Source organism: Penicillium psychrofluorescens, assembly GCF_964197705.1.
Source record: "Penicillium psychrofluorescens genome assembly, chromosome: 6".
Classification (NCBI taxonomy): Eukaryota; Fungi; Ascomycota; class Eurotiomycetes; order Eurotiales; family Aspergillaceae; genus Penicillium; species Penicillium psychrofluorescens.
The window spans coordinates 833489-855780 of NC_133444.1; the positions used below are offsets into that span (position 1 = coordinate 833489).

The 22292-nt window shown below is 49.4% G+C and overlaps 9 protein-coding genes across 9 annotated transcripts; 7 read left to right on the plus strand and 2 right to left on the minus strand.

The window, feature by feature from the left end:
* Positions 1 to 415: 415 nt before the first annotated feature.
* On the minus strand, positions 416 to 1145 carry PFLUO_LOCUS8826 (Golgi apparatus membrane protein tvp23; the record flags this gene model as incomplete). The annotated part of the gene is made up of 4 exons (XM_073786594.1): positions 416 to 564; positions 621 to 907; positions 965 to 1010; positions 1061 to 1145. 4 exons carry the CDS (start codon positions 1143 to 1145, stop codon positions 416 to 418), a joined length of 567 nt encoding a protein of 188 aa, XP_073642834.1.
* Positions 1146 to 3927: 2782 nt separating this feature from the next.
* Positions 3928 to 4856, plus strand: PFLUO_LOCUS8827 (uncharacterized protein; the record flags this gene model as incomplete). Its single annotated transcript, XM_073786595.1, has 3 exons — positions 3928 to 4316; positions 4372 to 4616; positions 4669 to 4856. The coding sequence occupies 3 exons, from the start codon at positions 3928 to 3930 to the stop codon at positions 4854 to 4856; spliced, it is 822 nt and encodes a 273-aa protein (XP_073642835.1).
* A 684-nt stretch (positions 4857 to 5540) lies between these two features.
* On the plus strand, positions 5541 to 6477 carry PFLUO_LOCUS8828 (uncharacterized protein; the record flags this gene model as incomplete). The annotated part of the gene is made up of 2 exons (XM_073786596.1): positions 5541 to 5604; positions 5654 to 6477. 2 exons carry the CDS (start codon positions 5541 to 5543, stop codon positions 6475 to 6477), a joined length of 888 nt encoding a protein of 295 aa, XP_073642836.1.
* Positions 6478 to 6874: 397 nt separating this feature from the next.
* Positions 6875 to 7489, plus strand: PFLUO_LOCUS8829 (uncharacterized protein; the record flags this gene model as incomplete). The annotated part of the gene is made up of 1 exon (XM_073786597.1): positions 6875 to 7489. One exon carries the CDS (start codon positions 6875 to 6877, stop codon positions 7487 to 7489), a length of 615 nt encoding a protein of 204 aa, XP_073642837.1.
* Positions 7490 to 11728: 4239 nt separating this feature from the next.
* PFLUO_LOCUS8830 (uncharacterized protein) lies at positions 11729 to 13977 on the plus strand (the record flags this gene model as incomplete). The annotated part of the gene is made up of 4 exons (XM_073786598.1): positions 11729 to 12442; positions 12491 to 12571; positions 12625 to 13193; positions 13248 to 13977. The coding sequence occupies 4 exons, from the start codon at positions 11729 to 11731 to the stop codon at positions 13975 to 13977; spliced, it is 2094 nt and encodes a 697-aa protein (XP_073642838.1).
* Positions 13978 to 14072: 95 nt separating this feature from the next.
* Positions 14073 to 15520, minus strand: PFLUO_LOCUS8831 (L-galactonate dehydratase; the record flags this gene model as incomplete). Its single annotated transcript, XM_073786600.1, has 2 exons — positions 14073 to 15373; positions 15424 to 15520. 2 exons carry the CDS (start codon positions 15518 to 15520, stop codon positions 14073 to 14075), a joined length of 1398 nt encoding a protein of 465 aa, XP_073642839.1.
* A 435-nt stretch (positions 15521 to 15955) lies between these two features.
* Positions 15956 to 18226, plus strand: PFLUO_LOCUS8832 (high affinity glucose transporter; the record flags this gene model as incomplete). Its single annotated transcript, XM_073786601.1, has 12 exons — positions 15956 to 15967; positions 16022 to 16075; positions 16134 to 16149; positions 16208 to 16485; positions 16539 to 16573; positions 16624 to 16759; positions 16818 to 17075; positions 17127 to 17158; positions 17207 to 17424; positions 17494 to 17705; positions 17761 to 17807; positions 17875 to 18226. 12 exons carry the CDS (start codon positions 15956 to 15958, stop codon positions 18224 to 18226), a joined length of 1650 nt encoding a protein of 549 aa, XP_073642840.1.
* Positions 18227 to 19522: 1296 nt separating this feature from the next.
* Positions 19523 to 20845, plus strand: PFLUO_LOCUS8833 (uncharacterized protein; the record flags this gene model as incomplete). Its single annotated transcript, XM_073786602.1, has 5 exons — positions 19523 to 19707; positions 19758 to 20073; positions 20128 to 20558; positions 20612 to 20747; positions 20801 to 20845. 5 exons carry the CDS (start codon positions 19523 to 19525, stop codon positions 20843 to 20845), a joined length of 1113 nt encoding a protein of 370 aa, XP_073642841.1.
* Positions 20846 to 21073: 228 nt separating this feature from the next.
* Positions 21074 to 22199, plus strand: PFLUO_LOCUS8834 (uncharacterized protein; the record flags this gene model as incomplete). The annotated part of the gene is made up of 3 exons (XM_073786603.1): positions 21074 to 21113; positions 21212 to 21432; positions 21492 to 22199. 3 exons carry the CDS (start codon positions 21074 to 21076, stop codon positions 22197 to 22199), a joined length of 969 nt encoding a protein of 322 aa, XP_073642842.1.
* Positions 22200 to 22292: the final 93 nt, after the last annotated feature.

The following is a 22292-nucleotide window of genomic DNA, read 5'->3' on the forward strand; positions in this document are numbered from 1 at the left end:
GGAAGGAGACAGGAAGAGTTGGGAGGTGCCCTTCCCCTAAGGGATACTTTCTGTGGGCGGGCAAGCACCTGCTAGGCAGCGGTATCACAGCGCTGACTACGATACAAGACATCATTGGTCGTGAACAAACAGTTATATAGATGCTGTGAATGTTTGGAACACTAAGACATCTAGATCAGCACAGAGCACAAATAAGAAAGATAATTCACTCACCGTCAATTCCATAGATCAAAATGCGTGGTCTCTAAAAGAAAAGTTCCAAAGTGGCTTAAATACAGTATAATTCTGAACATCGGAAGACTGCACAGCAGCATAATCATCACACAAAAGCACACACGCACACACCTCAATCTGGTAGAAATACACACTTCAAAGGAAGAAATTCCCCAGAGGGTCATCTCATGCAACAGGCCGATCACCTGAAGAGCCTGCCCAGCAGACCACCAGCCAAGTTGTTGACAATTCCACCACCCAGTGCCCGGTTGGCATACGTCGAGGCCTGGCTGAACTTATCACAGCGAGAGAAGGCCATGGTGTTGGTGACAGTCAAGATGAGGGCAATAGCTAGGTCATGTTAGTCTTCGAGAGATAGATACCAAAGGGAGGAACGGATAGCTCACCAATGAGACTCAGCCAGATGACTCCCACCAATCTGACAATGGCCAGGACGGCCAGTCCAACCCACAGGGCTGGGGTGGTATACATGCTGAGCCAGAAGAAGCGCTTATCGGTGGTATTGATGGTGCGGACGTTAGGGTCGGAAGACTCGAAGACCCAGTGCGAGTCGCCGGTGGATGAGTTGACCTCATTCCACCAGCGTAGACCAACAAGTCGGCGGCCGGCAATGTTCTTCAGGTAGTAAAAATCGGCAGAGAGGAGCAGGAGGGTCAGGATGAAGACGAGGATGCTGGGACAGATGTGTTAGTTGAAAGTGGAGCTGTCAGACGGGGAGGACGATGCGTACAAGTTGTCAATAAAGAGAACACCAAAGAGATACATCAACAGAGCACCTGATTTAAATTAGTCCATCATTGACCCTCTGGTAGCACTGGGGACGAACCGATGCGGAAGCCCAAGAAGACAAGTAGCGTGATCGGGTGTGCGCTGAGGCGCCAGTTCAACTCGCCGGATTGCGTTTGGTCCATGGTGAACAAAACAGAGGACCAATGGGCATGGGATGTCGGCGACGAGAACCACGTTAGTCGATCGAAGCTCCAACAGAGATCTGTCCGTTGTTGATGGGTGCTAATCCCAGCGGCGCGGGAAATGGGGCGGCGCGAGGGCGGTGGGGGACGGCAGATTTAAGACTGACGCAGGAATCAATCCATCCGGGGAGGAAAGTAAACATTGAAACGATATTGTATATGATTAGCCACACAGTAAAAGAGGCGACGGTAAGGCTTCAATAACTCTTGAACTAGCTGAGAGATGAACAGTGCCTCATTTCTACATTCTATTCTTCACAAGTCATGACCGTTGTTTTGCTCGGCGCCTTGAAGCCGATCTTTGCGCGAAAGCGTACGAAGCTGTCTCCACCTCGTGCCTTCTTCCGTCGTCGTATCAGTGGGCGTTTACGGGTCCGCTGGCCGGCCTAGATTCAGGATGGATCTCTCTCAAGGACTTTACTCATGTCTCTTACAGCGGCTATTATCTCGTGTATGCGTCAGACGTCAACACTGGAGGGTCCTATGGCTCGATGAACTTTGGCCTGTTCTCGGACTGGTCTGAGATGATCTGAGCGAGCCAGAACGGGATGAGTTCGGGCGCCGTTGCGCCCACACTCTTCTACTTCGCCCCTAAGAGCATCTGGGTGTCTGCCTATCAATGGTGCCCTTCAGTGAACACCTGTAGCGGATAAAGTTGACATTGCACACTATTGAGGGCAGCTGACTTGTGGTGGGCTCAACATAAGAACAACACCGCCATGCGAAGAGATAGTTCGATGTTTAAGGTAGCAATAAAAATTTACATTTAGAATGTCTTTTGCATTCGACTCGAGAAAACCGTGGATGCAAAACGGCCGAAGAAACGTAGAAGTGACAAGCTCACCAAGTTTCGTGAGCCCCTATGTTCTAACAAAGTGAGAGTTCCCAGTTCTCGCTTTCCTAGGGGCTGAATGGGAAGTGCTAGTGCCCTGCATGGTAGTGAGTACGACTCTGAGCGGGGCTCCATATGTCGCTAAGTCTGACGCCTTCGCATAGATGGATCATAATTTCAGGGAGCCATGTCAATCTACATCATCGACAGCAGAACATCGTGATACTGAAGAAGTTTTTTCTTTAAAAGGACAGGAGCTGGGCATCAGTTTGATTGTCACACGAAGAGGCTATTGGATCTGTACACGGCTTCGGTGAATCCATCAGGAGTTATGAGGAGCGAAAAGACCTACGATGCAAGTATCTGCTCTCATGACAGGATAGATGAATGCAGAAAGGTTTTTCTTGCACGCTGGCAGGGTGTAGGGCCCAAATGGTAACTAAGTGGGGCTCGGATGGCCGGGCCGACCCTGCAGGTGTCCCGTTAGCCGCCAGTAATGTACAAATAAGCGCCCGCCCGAAAAGGCTCTTGGATAAGGATATTGGTGAGGCCATATTCGAGCTTGCTTGGGAAGGTACAGATGGTGAGTTGTATTAGTAGAGTATGGGAGACTAGTCAGGATATGGTCGATCCGACGGCTAAGGCGCTATCTCTGACATTAAAAGTCTCTGTACATATTCCGTTCTTAACCTGTATCCTATCAAATTGAGTTAATTGAGCGATATATTCCCTTTATGCAGCTTAAAGGCAATTAGACCCAGAGTCAAGCTGGCTGCCACGAAACCACACCCAAGTGTGCCTCTAAAAAAACAGCATAATGAACCCATGCAGTCAATCTTGGCAAGGAGTTTACAGGAACAACAATAGTCCAAGGGTGCATCCAAGCATGTTTGATTTCAACGCTTGATAAAGAAACCAGAACGGAGAGGTCGCGAGGAGTTGTAAGCCCAATCAATTGCCAGCACGTTAATGGGCTCGGCTTAAAAGAGGGTTTGGGTTTGGGTTTGACTTCCACACTGACTGCGTTACTTGAGCCCCAGCCTGGGACTCAGACAGGTAGCATGCAAAGGCCTTCTCCCCATGAAAAGATAGGGATACACAAATAACAGCTAAAAGATAGAAGGGTTGGATGCATAATTCTGCCGGATTATTCAGCTGCTCCAACGCTCAATCAACCATCTGCTCCCCCCTCCGCTAAAGCTCAGGAGACGAGCGGGTTACGGCGGGAAAATAGACATCCGACAGTCTATGGGAATTTTTTTTTAATTCTGGCCCGTAGAAGGATTAGATTGAATTACCAACATTGAATAAACCAGGATTTTTGTTAGCGCTATGATCAGCCTGAGACGGTGATTCCCTGCGTGCCCCACTTTTTGGTTGACGCCACTCTTGCGTCTTTAGATGAGAATGCAAGTTGTGGATAATTTGCGACTGTGAATTACATAGCCAAGAGAACAAGATACTGGATCAGGTTTTTGGGAGAGAAAGCATAGGTGTACAAGTAAATTGGGTGGGCTCTAGACCTTGCCCGGATTCCTAACATGAATAGACGTCATTCTGACGAGATCAATGGTTCTTACCAAAAATCAACAATCTCTAAAAAGCTCAGCAGCCATTGTGACTTTGCAAACTTTTCATATTCGATTTGATCGATTACCTCTCTCTACTTCTTGTCATTAGTATATTATCTCCATTGCGGCTCCAGGCAACAGTCTGAACAAAAAATCGTGAACATGCAACAGGAAGTGGAAAAGCCCTCTCGGGGACCTCAATCCCAATTTCAACAGGGTAAGCTATTTTATCATTCAAATTAATTTTCTCTTTTTGATAAGCAGTGCAGGCCATCAAGTCCCTGTTGAGCACCACAAAAAGCCCGGTTTACAGGCCGAGATGGAAGGTCCAAAGCCAACCTCAGAAAATCTCCCCACCGATGATAATGGGTACCAAACATACAAAGCGGCCGGCAAGCTTTCAGGAAAGAAGGCCATAATCACTGGTGGCGACTCAGGAATCGGTCGCGCAGTTGCCATTCTATTTGCCATGGAAGGGGCGTCTAGCCTGATCACGTATCTGCCAGAGGAGGAAAAGGATGCGCAGGAGACAAAGAAGCGAGTGGAAGAAATCGGACAGAGCTGTCATTGTTTCGCAACCGATCTTCGTGATAAAAATAACTGCCAAAAGGTGGTCGACACAGCCCTGAAAAGCTTGGGTGGCATTGACATCCTAGTCAACAATGCTGGGACTCAAACGATGATTGAGGATATCAAAGATTTGGAAGAGTATGTTACCATCTTTTCTGCTGATATTGAGAATCTTATATTAACCTATCTATAGGTCCCAATGGGAAAGTACATTCGACACTAACATCCATTCGATCTTCTATCTCTCAAAGTACACGCTTCCCCACCTCAAGAACGGGTCGACGATCATCAATTGCGCTTCCGTCAACCACTATATCGGTCGCCCTGATCTACTTGACTACACGTCAACAAAGGGAGCAATCGTTGCGTTTACCAGGGCGTTGTCCAACCAGCAAGTCAAGAATGGAATCCGGGTGAATTGCGTGTGTCCTGGACCAGGTAAGTGTAGAGATTCACAGACAAGATTGTGTAAATGCTAATAATAACATAGTCTGGACCCCTCTGATTCCGGCAACCATGAATACCTCCGCTCAGGAGCAGTTCAGCGGCACACCAATGGGTCGCCCGGGACAGCCCAGTGAGGTTGCAACATGTTTCGTCTTCCTTGCAAGCCAGGACAGTAGCTTTATCTCGGGCCAAAGTCTGCATCCTAACGGGGGAGTTGTGGTCAATGGATAGGCAGTAGATATAAATTGAAATGATGTACTTCGTGAAAACGAATCTAGAGCCCCATCAAGCCTACCATGGCCTAATTGCTTCGTACATACCAGGCCACAGTCAGCGGCTGAACAGAGGGGAATGTGATAAAAAGTGTGATACAGACAAATCCTCATCAAATGGAGAGACTGCGGGATGGTGTGAGCTAGTTCCACGACTTTGCGCCCATGACTCGGTTTACATTTGGCTTTTCCCCACCTAGCCGGTTTTGATTTGCCGACACATCATTTCTTGTTATGCAGTATGACAGCATCACGGATAAAGGGTGAATGGAGATCTTGCGACCGTCAGCATGATACAATATTCTTGTTCCGTGGGCCCAGAAGATGCATACTGAATTAAAGAAACAGGGAAACCATGCCCCGCATGCGGTATTGTGCCCGCTCACGCAGGTACAAGGGTCTAGAAAAGATCGGGGGCTGTTGTAGTCATGACTTCACATCTTAACCGGCAAACCCTGTTACCTCATATTCGCCCCATTCTTTAAGGTAAGGTTCACTCCGTGGAAATTTCCATCTAACTGACGTAGAGTACATATTTTAGGTCTATAAAAGCTTTGGCGCCCGCAACCCAACGATGGCTTATCGATCTGTTTTGGGACGCACTTTCAGGAACTTTTCAACCAACATCGGACCAGCACTCAGAATGTCTGCTCAAGACACCAACCAGAAATTCAAGCTCGAGAATGTCTTCAATGTTAAGGATAGAGGTGAGTGGGCTATATATCTGAATGCGGGTGGTGCCAGCTAACGAATTAGTCGCTCTTGTCACTGGCGGCGGGTCGGGAATTGGTTTGATGGCCACTCAATCGCTCGCTGTCAACGGTGCGAAGGTATACATCACCGGTCGCACGGGCGAGAAACTGGAGCGGGTAGCAGAGCTGTACGGAAAGAATATACCCGGCCAGATCATCCCTATCACCGCCGATATTACCTCCAAGGAGTCGATTAAGAAGCTAGCCGACGAGATTTCAAGTAAAGAGTCCAAGTTGCACATCTTAATCAACAACGCTGGCATCAGCTCTGCGCATCATACGACGGAGTATGAGGATCCGAAAGAACTTCAAGAAGAGCTTTTCCATAACACCACTACGTTCGAAGAATGGGAAAATGTGATGCGCACCAACGTAACGCAGCTATTTTTTACAACCACGGCCTTCCTACCATTGCTCAACAAGGGTACGGAGGAAGAGCGAGGGTGGTCCAGTACCGTGGTTAACATCTCCTCTATCTCGGGTATCATCAAGTCAGCTCAACACCACTTCGCCTACAACGCTAGTAAAGCGGCTGCTATTCATTTGACTAAGATGCTAGCACACGAAATCACCTCCTCGAAACTCAAACTCCGGGTGAACAACATCGCGCCCGGGGTTTTCCCGTCGGAAATGACGGCTAATGACAGCGATGAGAAGCAAAAGAGTACGATTCCTAAGGAGAACTTTGAAGGAAAGGTCCCTGCCGACCGCCCAGGCAAGGATGAGGATATGGCAGGCGCCGTGCTTTTCACTGTTTCGAACCAATATCTCAACGGACAGACTATCGTTGTTGATGGTGGGTACGTGCTGGCAACTGGAACTGTTTGAAAGGCTATTTAGTATTACTGCATCCTTGCATAGTCAACCTTGTCCGGAGAAGATCAAATTTCGAAAGTGGTACTGTATGATACGCCAAATGCATTTGACAAACAGTTTTTGTCGCATGACCATCGCTCGTAGACCGGTAATACAAGACTTCTGCCTCGCGTATGGTACACGGACTAAAATCCCAAGCCATATTTCTACTCGGATCATGGTTAATATTGACTCGGAGCAGGCCTGGCTTCTCCTGATGTGCTCCCAGGGTGCTACTGTGCAAAAGAGAGGCTATTCAGATTGACTATCTAACACAGCCGGTCACGTGCCAGGAGACACGAGATCCTCGACATTAGTTTGTTTTTCTTTTTCCACCGTCAGCTTAGAGTCAACTACCATCATTCCAACAATGCCGGCTACAGTTGCGCAGATTCTCGCGCCTTACGAGTACAAACCGGAGCTCGTGGAGCGTATAGCCTTCCGAACGACAACCCCTCCCATTACCATACTTAAGCCCAACCCAGAATGGCCGCAACGGTTCGAAGAAGTCAAAGAGCGGATCGAAAAAGCCCTTGGGGCCTTGGTCTTGGACGTCGCTCATTCCGGCTCCACCAGTGTTCCTGGCCTACCAGCTAAAGACATTATTGACGTTGATCTGACACTGAAAGATGCCATGGATGAAGCATCCTATGTGAAGCCTCTGGAAGAGGCAGGATTTCGATTCCTCTTGCGCGAGCCGCGATGGCACCAGCACCGGTTTTTTGTGGAGGACTGGCCTAAAGCCTACCACGTCAATGTTCATGTGTGGGGTCCCGACTCGCCCGAAGTTGTTCGACATCGTATCTTTCGTGACTGGTTACTCAAAACGCCAGCGGATCTAGAACTGTATGCCAAAGTGAAACGCGAGGCGGCTGCTCAGGCGGCTCTTGTTGGAGATTCGATGATGGACTATACCCAACGGAAAGACAAAACGATCCATGAGATCCTAGAAAGAGCATTCCGTGATTTGGGCTATATTGAATGAGACACTTGAGAGCTGATTTAATTGGTGCTATCGGAATTGAAGATGAGTATTGAAACTTTCGAGTCATTAACCGGTGTCCGCTTAACTTGGCCCTCTATTGCCTTTGTTTTGCCCTTGCCCCACTCCTCGATATTTCTAAAACAAAACAAACAGTAGAGCAATTGTTTGAAGGGGCATATCGACGTCAGGATTCTCTGATCTGGCCTCGGACCACTCCAGCGGGTAGCCAAAGACTATAACGAATGTTATGAAAATGAGATGCTGTCACGTAAATGATTCGATTGGTTGGTTGAAAAAGTGAGAAGGTTAACAACTCCAGTAGAAGTGCTCGCATCCTATAGTGATAATACTAGAGATACGAGGAAAAGACCATGAATGGATGTTGAAACCCACATTTTTGCTTTTCAAGAATCAAATTCGAAGTACTTTTCAGCCGGATAATCCTTTTCAACGAACCATCGTCTCCAGTCCTCCTCCAGCTTTCAGAGACGGTGCAGGATAATGGCCTTTACAATTCAAAGTTTGGATTGTACACCATATGGACCAACTGCAATCGACGAGAGACCGACTAACAACATTTATATTGTCTCAATTATGACATGAGGAGCCCATGAATTGATGTGAGACTCGCTTTTAGATAGTTCTTGGTGCTGGCAGCAAGAATATACAATTGCAATTTTGCTTTTTATGACATACTCGCCCGCAAGTCGGACACTCCAACCGCTATGCGGTTAACAATTTACTCCTTAAACTCAACTTCCTTTCCGCTTTGCATGCCTATGACAGCATAACTAACAGGATCTACAGCACCAGTCAATAATGGTTCATATGTGCCCATTCTGGGGTGCTTACCCAGCTGCTGTAAAATAACTTGTTCTCCAGGCTCAAAGTCAACATCTTGCGTACACTTGAGCTCAACGGAAGACTTTGGAGTATGATAAATAGTGATATGATCAACCTCTCCAGTAAATAGTTCCTCTTCATCAGGCTGAATCATCCTGCCACCAATTTGAGCACCGATGTGTGTTCCCTCTTGTAGGGTGATAGGATCGCGGTGGAACAGTGCTTTAGGCATGATGAAGATTCGTGGTTCATTCAAAGATGGAGGTCTTCAATAAAAAAATGGATATTAGTGATTTGGAGTAAATATCCTCTTGAGTTTCTTACGCAAATATATCTTTGGCTCTCTATATAGTGGCTGCTAATATACCGTAGAATAATTAGTGCCAGACCACGTTCGTCATTATGATGTCTTCGATTCTGTATGCTACTATGTAGGATTAAATAAAAGACGTAATATAAAATCATCACGTAATTCTAGATTACGTCTAATTATTACGATCAATTATTAGTAACGAAGGTTCAAATTAGGTTAACGTTAACGTTCATTAGTTAGTTGGTTTAGTTAACTAAGTCAATCAACGTGATCGGTAAGCGACGCGCCTACCCAACCAGCCACTACTATTTTAAATCAATTTATTAGACCACAGCAGATAGGTTTAGAAGGGAAACTTGAAACCAAATTGGGCTGCATCGTCAACGTTAAGACATTTAGTAGAGCAGGGGATAGAATCGAGGGGTTTGTTCTGATTAGAATGCTGCCTTGAATGTGGATAACCTTCACTGATTCTTGGAGATAGGGAGGTACCTAAGCTACTATGTGATTCTAATGTGTATAATGCGATATAGATAGTGTCGCGCGTATACGTAGTCCCTTTATTTATTTTGCTGCTAGCCATATCATTATCTTTTTACACGATCCGTCTCACCCAGACCATTAAATGAATATTGGATCCCGTTTTCCTCCTTTCTCTCGTTTCTACTGTCATTTTATTTAAAAATTTACTTTTCTTCGTGGTCTAATATGTATGTATCCCGCTTTCCTCCCTGCATTTCCCATAAACTATCGATTCTGGCCTATGTATTTGTCTCCTTTTTTCTTAGTGAACGTAAAGAATGTGTCGATAAATTATTGCCACCAATAGAGTTCTAATACATTTTGCCTCGTGTCAAGAATGCGACACGTATAATCCCCGCAATTGACATGTCATTTTTGACATTTTGGCTCTTCAATCCCCTGTCCTCTTCTTGATGACTATATTCCCCCTGGTCAACTATTCGTTCAAATATGCTCCCTTCATAGAAAAAAATGTAACACAGGTTTTGAACGTGGTCCAAACTGGCATGTTGGTTAAATCAAGTCACTAGTCCCAAATTCTGCAGCATAAGGTGTGTTGAGTGAGTACTATCCATTGACCCAAAATGATGTTCAAACGAGGGTATGGCTTAGATCACTGATCTAAGGAGACTTCTCATCACCACCTATATCCATTTGGACCTATATGTCGATAGAATGCTTCATTTTGAGATTTTAACGTTCGGTCAAACGTGACTTCTGCGCAATTAATTAAGAATGGAGGCAATTCAAAATGATGGTATATCAAAGCATTTGCCGAATCCGTGTACCTAAAATCTCCATTTAACCCTTCAAATATGTGTAACTATATGATCACGCTAGTAGAAGTAGTCCGTGTTAAAAAATTAACTAATACATTCTACAACCTAGAGCGTTTCAGCCACATATTTTCGTTAAACGAAGACCTAGACAGACTACTATCCTTTTCGGGACACTCATAGTGCCATAAAATACCTTCGCAAACGAGGCATTAATGATACTTCACTACTTTCGAAGCTTACACAAGCTAGATCACATTCCTATGTAATTTTTGTAGAATCGCCTGACTTATAGGAATGATAATGTTATAGGAGGCTATAGGTATTAGTGAGCTTCCCTAGGAGGTGGCTTCATAGCGTGTAGTTTCCACCAGTCGGAACAAAGAGGCTGACGACGACTGAGACATGATAGTAGTTTCGACTTCATGTTTTTCGAGCAAGGCAGGAGACATATAAAGGCGTCTCGAAGCCGCGCTTAAGATACGTTCAGATCTAACAAGCTTCTCAAGGAAATTCAACACTAAAACCACAAAGTTTCTAGTCTGTGCATTTTCACAAAGATGAAGTACTCTATTATTCTCTCGACTTGGATGATCGTGGGCCTCGTGGGCGCTGCCCCAATTACCCAGCCTAGTATGTAATCTTTTCTATTATAACTTTGGGTACACTTATGCTGACTATGATTGTAGCCTCGAGCGGAATTGAGGAGCTCGCATCTATGCCTCCTCATCGACCTTCTTACTACGAGGACCATGACGGCCGTCATCACGATCACCATGAGGGACACCTGAAGCGTGGAGACGATGATCGCCACCACGACCACCACGACGACCACCGTCACGACCACCACGAAGACCACCGTCACGATCGGCATGATGGACCATTGAAGCGTGAGGTTGATAATCGCCACCACGATCATGACGGTGATCATCATCACAACAAGGACCATGATGGACATTTCAAGCGTGAAATTATTGACCACCACGATGGCCACCACGACGGCTACCACGACGGCCACCACGACGGCCACCACGATGAACACCATCACGATCACCATGATGGACATCTGAAGCGTGAGGTCGATGATCACCACCGCGACGGCCACCACGATGAACACCATCACGATCACCATGATGGACATCTGAAGCGTGAGGTCGATGATCACCACCGCGACGGCCACCACGACGAACACCATCACGATCACCATGATGGACATCTAAAGCGCGGAGACGATGATCGCCACCACGATCACCACGACGACCACCGCCACGATCGTCATGATGGACATTCTCACTAAGCTTTGACACTGCAACACCACTCTTACCGTCTATATGTAGAGACCAACGGAGACTAGTATTAGTTAGTTTAAAGGCATTAAATTCTATGTTTTTATGTCTTTCTTTAATTTACTGAAACTTTTTCCAACCAGTTCAATCCAAAGTCATTTCGTTTACAAAAAAAATAAAAAAAAGAAGCTTCCGGTGCGCCTCTTGTAAGAGAAAGACTAACGGGGTTAGTTTCTAAGTCGACCGTAGACGACAGCTGCAAGTATGGCGGCCAGGATAAACGCAGTAGAAAAAGGACCGAGCTCGATTCATAGGCGTCAATGATTTCGACGAGGAACTTAGGGTTCATACAGAAAACTGTGTACAACAAATCCGGCTGAACTGCCGGATCTATATGGTGGGGACGGGGGCCAATCAGGATGGTGATGGGGTAACAAGTTGGGGTAGGCTCGCACTCTAACCTCACCTCATTTTATGGTTAACGTTCATAAATACCGACATGTCTAAGTCCCTCGACCAGTCTCCATCTCCTGGCGGCCCCTCAGCCAATTCCGCCAAGCAACCCTGCAACGATAAGAATCGTCGCGCCTCCAAAGCATGTTCCGGCTGCCGCACCCGCAAGGTCCGCTGCGACGTCTTGAAGACCGGCCGCCCCTGTACCAAGTGCCGCCTCGATGGCTTCGAGTGCGTCCTGGAGCAGCGCAAGAAGCGGCGCAGGCGCATAGTTCACTCCGCGCAGAACGCCTCCTCGGAAATAACAGCCGATAAGCCGGCCAGGTTGGACCTCGCGGCTTCGGCGCGCTCCTCGTCCGCGCGGTCGCTTTCCCAGCACGCGATGCTATACCAGGTGCCGCACTATCCATTTTTCCGCGAATTCGCGCCCCGTGGCCAGCAGCTGCTGCTGTCGGCGCAGAAAGAGGAGGAGAAGGAGGAGGGAGCACAGAGGACGCCTGGGGAGAGCGGCGGCGAGGGCGAGAGGCTGGCGGACGATGATCTGCAGTATTTGAGGCAGAAGGGGGCATTTGAGCTGCCGGCGAAGAGGGCGATGGACGAATTAGTCGCCAACTACTTTCAAGTATTCCATCCGTTCTTCCCCGTGGTGGATAAATATGCGTTTTTGGAGAGTTACTACAAGACAGGTTATGAGGGGATTTTGACTCGGAAGGGGCCGAGCTTGCTGCTGCTGCAGGCTGTTCTCTTTACTGCGAGTGCGGTAAGTTGTAGCCAAACGTCGGTACAGATCAGTGCTAATGGCTTGCAGACCATACCTGTGAGCATCTTGCGGGATTGTGGCTTCTTGTCTAGGAAGCATGCGAGAAGTCTGCTTCATCGAAGAGCTCGGGTGCGCCTTAATCGCCATGATCTTTGAATGATGATTGCTAACGTCCTTTACAGTATTTATATGACTTTGACTTTGAGGGTGACGATGTCACAACCATTCAGGCCCTCTTGTTGATGAGCCATTACTACCCATCCATGGTTGAACAGAAACACACCTGGTTCTGGGTCCACCAAGCCATCTCCCTTGCCCAAAGCGCCGGCCTCCACCGCGACGCCCGCCAAGCCCCCCAGCGCAAGCTCTGGGCTCGCATTTGGTGGGCGTGTCTCGTGCGCGACCGGCTCGTCACGCTCGGCACGGGCCGCCCTATGCAGATTAATAGCCTAGACTGCAGCGTTCCGATGCTGACGCCGGCAGATCTAGAGGAGGAGGGCGATGGCGAGGACGATCGCGCGGTCAAGACTGTGTTCGTGGAGTTTGTGCGCCTGTGCCAGTACATGGAGGGCGTGTTGTCCTTGCCACATAGCGTGGCGGCGTCTGAGGAGTCGATACTGCAACAGATTGGGCTGTGTGAGATGACATTGGCGCATTGGAAGGAGAATTTGGCGCCGGTGGCTCGGAGGAGTGAAGAGAGGAAACGAGATGTGTGCACTTTATACAGGAATGTCCTGCATTTGATCTACAAGTGAGTTCCATCCCTGTATGCACTGATTTGAGCTGGGGGCTGAGATTCAGGAAGTATTGTTATCATTGCCCTTTACCAGTATCACCGTGTCCTAGAGTACGGTGGTGCACAGCTACCATCGCCAAAAGTTCAAGTAACGGCCAAAGACTCTACTCATCTAGCTGTCGAGCTGATCGAGCTTGATCTCGTCAAGCTCTGCCCGACAATATGGTTGGTCGAGTCCTTCACCCACCTAGTCACATCATACTCTGAACTGACCCAGTACAGTGTCACCGCCATCTTACCACCACTGATTGCCCATCTCCTCATGATGCGCGCCTCTCGAGACAGCCCCGGCAAGTCAGAAGACTTCAACAAGTGCATAGTCTTTCTGAAGCAGCTTGGCGAGATATACTGGCACGCAAGTTTCTACAATGAGTTTTTTGAGCTCGCCGCTTCCCAGAACACCACAGAGACGCCTAAGGGTGAGCGGGACCCCCTGGTCACGTTCCTAAACGACCGCATGCCGGGAAGGCAGCAGTTTTGTAAAGTGTTGGAACCACAGAACCAGTGCAGTACTCGAAGGCGGACGCTGGTGGATAATGACGAAAATGGGCAACCCAATATGTTAGCCTCAAATGAAGCTGGCCCGCCTGCGCTGTCTATACCATCGATCATGGCCGACATGCCTAACTCGGAGAGCCTTGATACTGAAGATGGGACGTTGCTGGACCCTGGTGCCCAGCTATTTGAGGACTGGTTGGTTGATCTTGGCTCTTTCCACAACATATTTCCATCTGCCTAGCCGGCTTAACTATCGCTCATGTATAAAAGTTTCTTGTACAAACATGCCACATCTATTCTGTCAAGATCTATCTACATTATTCGTAGAACATTGGCTTACAACTTGGGCCCGTTGATGATTGCCTGCCCCTGTTCACTTGTCCAGAACGTACCAGATGGATACTCGTACTTTGCGATAGCTTCGGGTTTGTACTCGACGCTGTAGCCCGCTTCGTACGGTGTGACAAAGTGCCCGTCCTTTGTCTGCACGGGGTGGGTCAGGACCTCCCGGAACGAATTGATGTGCTCGAGGAGGCTCTTCTCTCCCGACACGCACAGGTAATTGATTAGCGCCAGATGCTGCGTGTACTCATTGAGGCCGACGCCACCACTATGGGGCACGACCGGAACATTGAACTTCTTGGCCAGCAGCAGGACGGCCAGAACTTCATTCACGCCACCCAATCTACAGGCGTCGACTTGGCAGTAGTCGATCGAGCCGGCTTGGAGGAGCTGCTTGAACATGATTCTGTTCTGGCAATGCTCGCCGGTGGCGACGCCGATGCCATGGGGCTTTAGGGCCTTGCGGATCGCGGCGTGCCCTAGGATGTCATCGGGCGAGGTAGGCTCCTCGATGAATACAGGTTTATACTCGACCAGCTCGAGCATATAATCGATAGCCTCGGGCACGCTCCAAACCTGATTAGCGTCTACCATAAGCATCCGATCATAGCCAATGATGTCGCGCGCCAGCTTCAGCCTCCGCCTGTCGTCCGCAAGACTGCTGCCGACCTTGAACTTGAATTTGTCCATCCCCACCGCCAGGTTCGATTTCATCAGCTGCACCATCTTCTCGTCCGTGAACCCCAGCCAGCCCGCCTGCGTCGTATATGCCGGCACTGCCTTACTCACTTTCGCATCCTCAAGCCTGGCGGACTTGGATCCCTCCTGCTCCTTCAACAGCGCCAACGCCTCCTCCGGCGTAATCGCATCGACAATGTACCGGAAGTCGATGCAATCGACAAACTCCTCGGGAGTCATGTCTGCGACAAGGCGCCACACGGGCTTGTCGACGTACCTGCCCCACAGATCCCACAGGGCATTAACCACCGCGCTAAGGCCCAGGTGAACAACGCCCTTCTCGGGGCCGACCCAGCGCAGCTGCGAGTCTGAGACAAGGTGCCTCCACGTGGCGCCCATGCTAGAGATGAGGGAGGCGAGGGAGCGGCCGACGAGTCGCTCGGCGATCATCTCGGCAGCAGTGGTGCATAGGTTGTTGCCGCGGCCGATAGTGAAGGCGAATCCGTGGCCAGAGAGATCGGTGTTGGTCTTGAGGACGAGGTAGGCGGCACTGTAGTTGGGGCCTGGGTTCATAGCATCGGAGCCGGAGAGGTCTACGCTGGTTGGGAATCTGAGGTCTGGATTGCGGTTAGCTTGATCACGCTGTTGGTAGGCAAAATGTCCTGACCATGAGCTTCGAAGCCAGTGATGGTGATGTCGGCGGCAGGTACCGATGAGCCTGCAAAGGTGCCGTTGACACGGTCCTGGGTAGCTGATGGCGCCATAATGAGAGGGCAGTGCCGTGTGACTATGTTAAACCCCTCGAATTGGACCGAAACAATGGCTTCTTATAAATTCTATCTTCGCCCGTGATTGTCCCGGCTCGCGGTTTCTTCCCTTCGGGCACTTCAGCCCCGTCGGAGAAGACCTCACAAGATCCATCCAATCGCAGCCAAGCGTCCGGCTGTTCGGCTGGAACGCGTGAAGTTATCCAGTCGCTGGAATCTAAAAAAAATCCGGGGTCTGCGGGGAAGAGGACCGACCAATTCCCCCAGGTTAGCTCCGACCAATCACGGCCGGAGCATCGGCTCTTCGGCTCTCTACTTTTTCTCTCATTATCACCTTCGGATATATAAACAATGCAGCTGCTGGTGATCCACAGTGACTGAAACGGTATTGATGGGAAGAAGTCACAGGATCTTGTCAGAACAACAGTCAACATGGTGAGGAAGGTAAGTTGCTGCCACTTCAATCCTGCTCGACCAATTTTAACAACCATCGAATAGGAAGTCTACCTCTACGGCATTGCGCCTTGCACCGCCGGCTTAGCTTTTGGATATGTCAGTCAACACGGAATAGCCCTATGTAATTGCTAGAATCTAACCCATTCGTGAATAGGACACCGGGTCGATGAGTGAGTGGTCTCACCAAGAAATTCCCAGTGACAAGGAATGACATGTTCGGGCCTCTAGGCGGCATCCTCGCCATGCCCCAGTTCCTTATCTACTTCAACCATCCAAGCAATTTCCTGCAGGGCGGTATCACCGCATCAATCCTCGCGGGCGCTTTTGTCGGCTCACTTTGCACCGGTGCGTTCCTAGCAGATCGGCTCGGCCGCCGGAAGACGATCCTCCTGGGCTCTGCCATCTTCACGATCGGTATTGCGATCTCGACGGCTGCGAATTGCGTGGCAGCCCTTGTCGCCGGACGAGTAATCAACGGGCTAGGCAACGGCTGTTTGACCATGACGGTAGGATAACACAAATTGAGGATGGTGCAATAGGGGCTGACTGCTTATTCGAGACCACTATGTACCAAAGCGAAATCGCCCCACGGGAGTATGTGCCTAAGAAACTCCACACAAGACGTATGTGCTCATATGTTACAGGATCCGAGGTCGTATCATTAGCATCTTCCAGTGCTGCGTCAATTTCGGGATCCTCGTCGCGTTCTGGATCCAATATGGCACCAGCCACATCCAGTCTGAAGCAAGCTGGAGAACCGCCATGGGTCTTCAGATGATCGTATGTCAAACCACCGAACGGACAAAGCAGGACCATGAGCAGGCTGACCACGCTATAGGCAACTGTCACCCTACATATCACTATGTGGTTCATGCCAGAGTCGCCCCGCTGGCTCGTCCAGAAAGATAGACAGGAAGAGGCTCTGCAGGTACTGGCCAGAGTCCACTCTGGAGGCGATGTCAACGACCCGTATGTCCAGGCCGAGATGGCCGAGATTGTGGCCAAGATTACTTTCGAGAAGACCCACCCGCCGCCTAGTTACTTTGATCTGCTGCTCGGGACACACAAGCGGCGAATGTGGCTTGGAATTGGAGTGGTGAGCCTTATTCTATGAACAGTCGTGGAGGAGCGTACTAATCTGGTACAGCAATTCTGGCAATCGATGACTGGAATCAATGTGTAAGTATCACGAACCCCCTTGTACGTTGGTAATCTAACAGATGATAGAATCATGTACTATGCCGTTTTCCTATTCGAGCAGGCCGGCCTCGGCAAGACCTCATCGTCCCTTCTTGCGAACGGTCTCCAAGGCGTCGTGCTTAACCTCTTCACTTACCCGAATATGTACTATATGGACACATGGGGCCGACGGTGGCCCATGGTAATCGGTGGAATTGGCATGGGCATCGCCATGATGGTTATTGGCGTCCTCATGAAGACAACCGGTATGTCACTCAATTTTCAGTCTAGATTAACCGCTGTTGTTAGTACCGAGACTGACGAGCTCTTCATAGGAAATCCTGTGTATGACCCGTTAACGCAGAAGACGAACTTCAATTTCTCCACCCCGGCCGCTTCGCACACAGTCATCGCCTTTGTGTACATCTATGTTGCCGTGTTTGCCATCACCTGGGCATGTGTCGCCTGGGTGTACCCGCCCGAGATCTTTAGCATGAGCATGCGCAGCAGGGCAACATCCATGACCACCGCCACGAATTGGTTTGTTGTGAGTATTACCCGCCATCAGACTCCGGTCATACCCATTCTCTAACAAGATATAGAACTTCTGGTTCGGCCTATATATCCCCACTGCTATGAAAGAGATCAGGTAACTAAGCATCGCGAGTCCCGTTTCATAATTCCTGAGATCGTCCACTGACTCTGTTCTTTTTCAGCTGGAAGCTCTACATGATTTTCATGAGCCTCTGCTACCTCATGTCCATTGTCATCTTCCTCTTTTACCCCGAATCCGCCGGCAAAACCCTCGAGGAGATGGATTTCCTTTTCACCAAGGGCCGCTCGATCTGGACGTTCCTCGACCGCGAGGCTACTAAGATCGGCGCTCTTTTCGAGCGCGACCTGGCGCATGGCGAGGCCCTGACCGTGTTTGACGAGGATGGTATGATCCTCAAGGCTAAGACTGGGAATATTGTGGAGGGGACCGACAGTGCGATTGAGGCGGAGTATGTCGAGGTGGTGGCCGGGACAAATCAAGAGACAACGACCTCTGCCCCGGCCAAGGCTTAAAGTGTAATTGAGAAGATAAATTTGCGTAAAAGCCTGCTGAAGCTATATGCGAGTGTATTCATAACCTTGGTATATTGCAAATAGCCCCCAAATTAACTATTTAATGCGCATCCAAGTGAAAACTAATTCTAATAAAGTAATGGTTGGTGTCGGATGATTCTGCAGATGCCAGGTTCTGTGCTTTGGGCTCTAATAGTAATCCTTGATTGATTATCATGACTATCTATTTGACCATGGACACTATTAAAGAAAGTTTTCACGTAGAAGATAGACCAAGCTGTGCCAAAGCTCCTCAGCAAGCTTGACTCCAAGCGTTCCGCCCAGTTAAGGTGACCCCACCGGGCGGAGAATATCACTACGTAGGGGCGCCGATCTCGATGTAAATAAAGCCAAGGGCTTCAATAATAATGAAGACCATTTGCACTTTTGAACATTCGTCCGAAACAGCCTAAATCGGCAAGTCTCCGACAGAAATCCCTGTATTCAATTACTACATGCCGGAAACTAACCAAGTGGATCCGGGATTCTGTCAAAGACGCGATCGCTGCAGTGATGTCGTGATCAGAACCAGGCCATTGATCAACGAAATATGCCCTGTGCGTTCTATCTCACTTGCCAGGCACTTTCTGCATAGGGATAGACTCGGCACTTGTGTGGGGTTTTCGTTTAGCTCGTATCGTGCCATTCTCCACGTGGATAGCGACTGAGTGAGATGATGGATAATAAAAGGGAAAGCGCCTGCGCTCGGTACTTGTTGCTGTTATCGCTAGATATTTTAAAAACTCCCATTATTTAGGGACACTCAAGATGGATGTGTCACCGAAAGAGATCGAGGCCTCGCCCTCAACATCTACCGGGTCATCTGCCCGGGACGATAATTACGATCTCTATAAGCAGAACCAAGATCTCGAATACTCACGCGCTGAAGAAAAAAAAGTAATCCGCAAAATTGACCTCCAATTAATACCGCTGTTATTCGTGATATACATGTTGCAGGTGAGTAAACGTCATTCCGCGCGCTGTTATCTACTCACTCCTCGCAGTATCTAGACAAAAACAGCATCAACTTTGCATCTGTATATGGTCTCAAGAAAGGAACAGGACTAGTGGGACAGGACTACTCATGGCTTGGTGAGTGGTTTTTCTCGGCTGCTCATAAAACGCCAGCTAACCTGACAAGGCTCCATCTTCTACTTCGGATACCTGATCGCCCAGTGGCCCGCAGGAATAGCATTGCAGAAGCTCCCGATTGGCAAATTTCTGGGAACTACCAGTATAGTATGGGGAGCTTTGCTTATGACCACGCCGGCCTGCCACAATTTCGCTGGCATTGCCGCCAACCGCTTTGTCCTAGGTCTGGTTGAGGCCGTGGTCAACCCTGGGTTTGTACTGTTGATGAGTATGTGGTATACCTCTACGGAGCAGCCTCTCCGCTTGGAAGCGTACTATTGCACAAACGGCATTGCCACCATGTTTGGAGGGTGAGTTCTACCTACTCAATTTCCTTGAGACACCGAAATAACCTGAACAGGTTGATTGGGTACGCCGTCGGCCATATCACCACCGGTCTTCCCCGGTGGATGTACGTCTTTCTCATCTTCGGAGCCATCTCCATCGCAGTTGGGGTTCTGGCTCTCGTGTTCCTCCCAGACTTGCCTTCGACAGCCAAGTTTCTCAGCGAGCGCGAGAGAGCCATCGCGGTCGAACGAGTCGCGGTTAATAACCAAGGCGTGAAGAATCATCATTTCAAGTGGGAGCAGGTGTGGCAGGCAGCACGGGATCCCAAGACATGGCTCTTGTTTATCATGGCTATTGGCGCCCAGGTGCCCAACTCAGCGTTGACGAGTGTATGCTCCTCCACTTCTCTTGTCTGAGAGCCATGACACTAACAAAAGCAAAAGTTCACATCCATCATCGTCGAATCCTTCGGCTTCGATACACTCGGGACACAATATCTTCAGATCCCCGGCGGTGCCGTCCAATTCCTCACTCTCCTGATCGGCGGTTTCATCGCGACCAAGTATAGCGGGAGATTTCACTCGCGGAGTGCTTGCATGATCGTCGCCAACGCAACTTGCATCATTGGATCCGGACTACTGGTTGGACTCCCGGATACGAATAAATGGGGCCGTCTAGTCGCACTCTGGCTATGCTATTTCCAAGGTCTGGGGTTCAGCATGAGTCTGACTATCATCAGCTCCAATATCGCCGGATACACCAAGAAACAAGTGACGGGTGCGGTGCTGTTTACGGGGTACTGCATTGGCAATATAATAGGACCGCAGACCTTCATTTCGAGCGAGGCTCCTGGTTATCACAGCGCCTATATTGCGTATGTTGCTCTTTGGGCGTGGGATTTGGATTCATGGACTGACAGATTTATAGAATGCTGGTTGGATACTCGGTGAAACTGGCTGCGGTTCTTTCCTTGTACATGTACATGTACCGGGAGAATAAGCGACGAGACCGCAATGCACTCAATGGCGAAATTGTGGAAGATGGAGTTGAGAATGGAATGCTGGTAAGTGGATGTTAATTATCTTGGCTGCACATGCTGGCTAACCCATGATCTAGGATCAAACGGAGCTCGACAACCAGGCATTTCGATATGTGCTATAGTATAATTATGTACTTGAATACAAAATTAGCCCGAGATGGTAGAGAATATTGCCATAGTAATCGTAGTAGTAGTGGTCATCAAATAGCCGGAGTCGGCTTCTTCGCCGATCAGTGGAATTGCCGACCCCAACCTAGTTCTTCAACTCCCCTACTTCTGTCTCTCACCATCATTCCTCCCGGAGGACCGAAGATAATTACTACCCATTGACAAGTGTACCAACCTCAGTCATGGCCGCACGCAACACTCTCCGCCGGTCCATGCTCTACGGTACGTCCACTCAGCCCGCTCCAGCTAGCAATCATTGCTCTTCCCCGCATTTCATCACCATCTCCGACACCATCTCTAACTTACTGCACGGCATACAGTCCCCGGTTCCTCACAGCGCTTCCTCGACAAATCCCGCGCCCTCACCGCCGACTGCGTCGCCTATGACCTCGAAGACAGCGTCACTCCGCACATGAAAGCGGAGGCCCGCTCGCTGGTGCGGAGAGCCATCGACCAGCCCTCGCCGTTGGGCATCCGGGAGCGAGCAGTGCGCATCAACTCCGTAGACAGCGGGCTGGCGCTGGGTGATCTAACCGAAGTGGTGAGCGAGCAAATAACTTCACCCGTCTCTTTTAGCTTTCCTTCTAACTAATTTCCTAGCTCCAATCGCCGAACCTATCCACAATCTTGATCCCCAAAGTGAATTCCGCCTCGGACCTAACCTTCGTCACAGACGTGGTGAACCACGTCCTCTCCCAGCAATCCGCCACCTCCGCAGCCCCAAGGCCCCCAATCTCCCTGCTCGCACTCATCGAATCCGCCAAATCAATCACAAACCTATCTGAAATCTGCGCCGCAACCCCCCTCCTCCAAGGGCTCGGCTTCGCCGCCGAAGACTTCGCCCTAGATCTAAGCATAACGCGCACGCCTTCGCTAACAGAATTCTTATTCGCGCGCTCCGCGATCGCAACGGCCGCCCGCGCCGCGAACCTCCCCTCAACAATCGACCTAGTCTGTACGGCGTACAAGTCCGATAAAAGCGATGGATCGCCGCCCGCCGCGCTGGAGGAGGAATGTCGCAATGGACGGAGGTTGGGGTTCAATGGGAAGCAGTGTATTCATCCGTCGCAGGTGAGCACAGTGAATGAGATCTTTGGGCCGGAGGCTGAGGAGACGGTTTGGGCGATGCGTATTGTTATTGCGGATGAGAAGGCGGCCAGAAGTGGGCGTGGAGCGTGGACGCTTGATGGGAAGATGATTGATGTGCCTGTTGCACATAAGGCAAGGGCGATTGTTACCAAGGCGGAGGCTTGTGGGGTTGATATATCTGCGCTGAGGGAGGAGTGGATGCATCAGGAGCCTGAGTAGCTGGAGGGTAAATATCTACGGGTGAAGAAGGGAGAAGAAGAAGAGAGAGATGGAATGAATAATAAGTAGTTCTGGGATGTTTCTTTCTTTTCC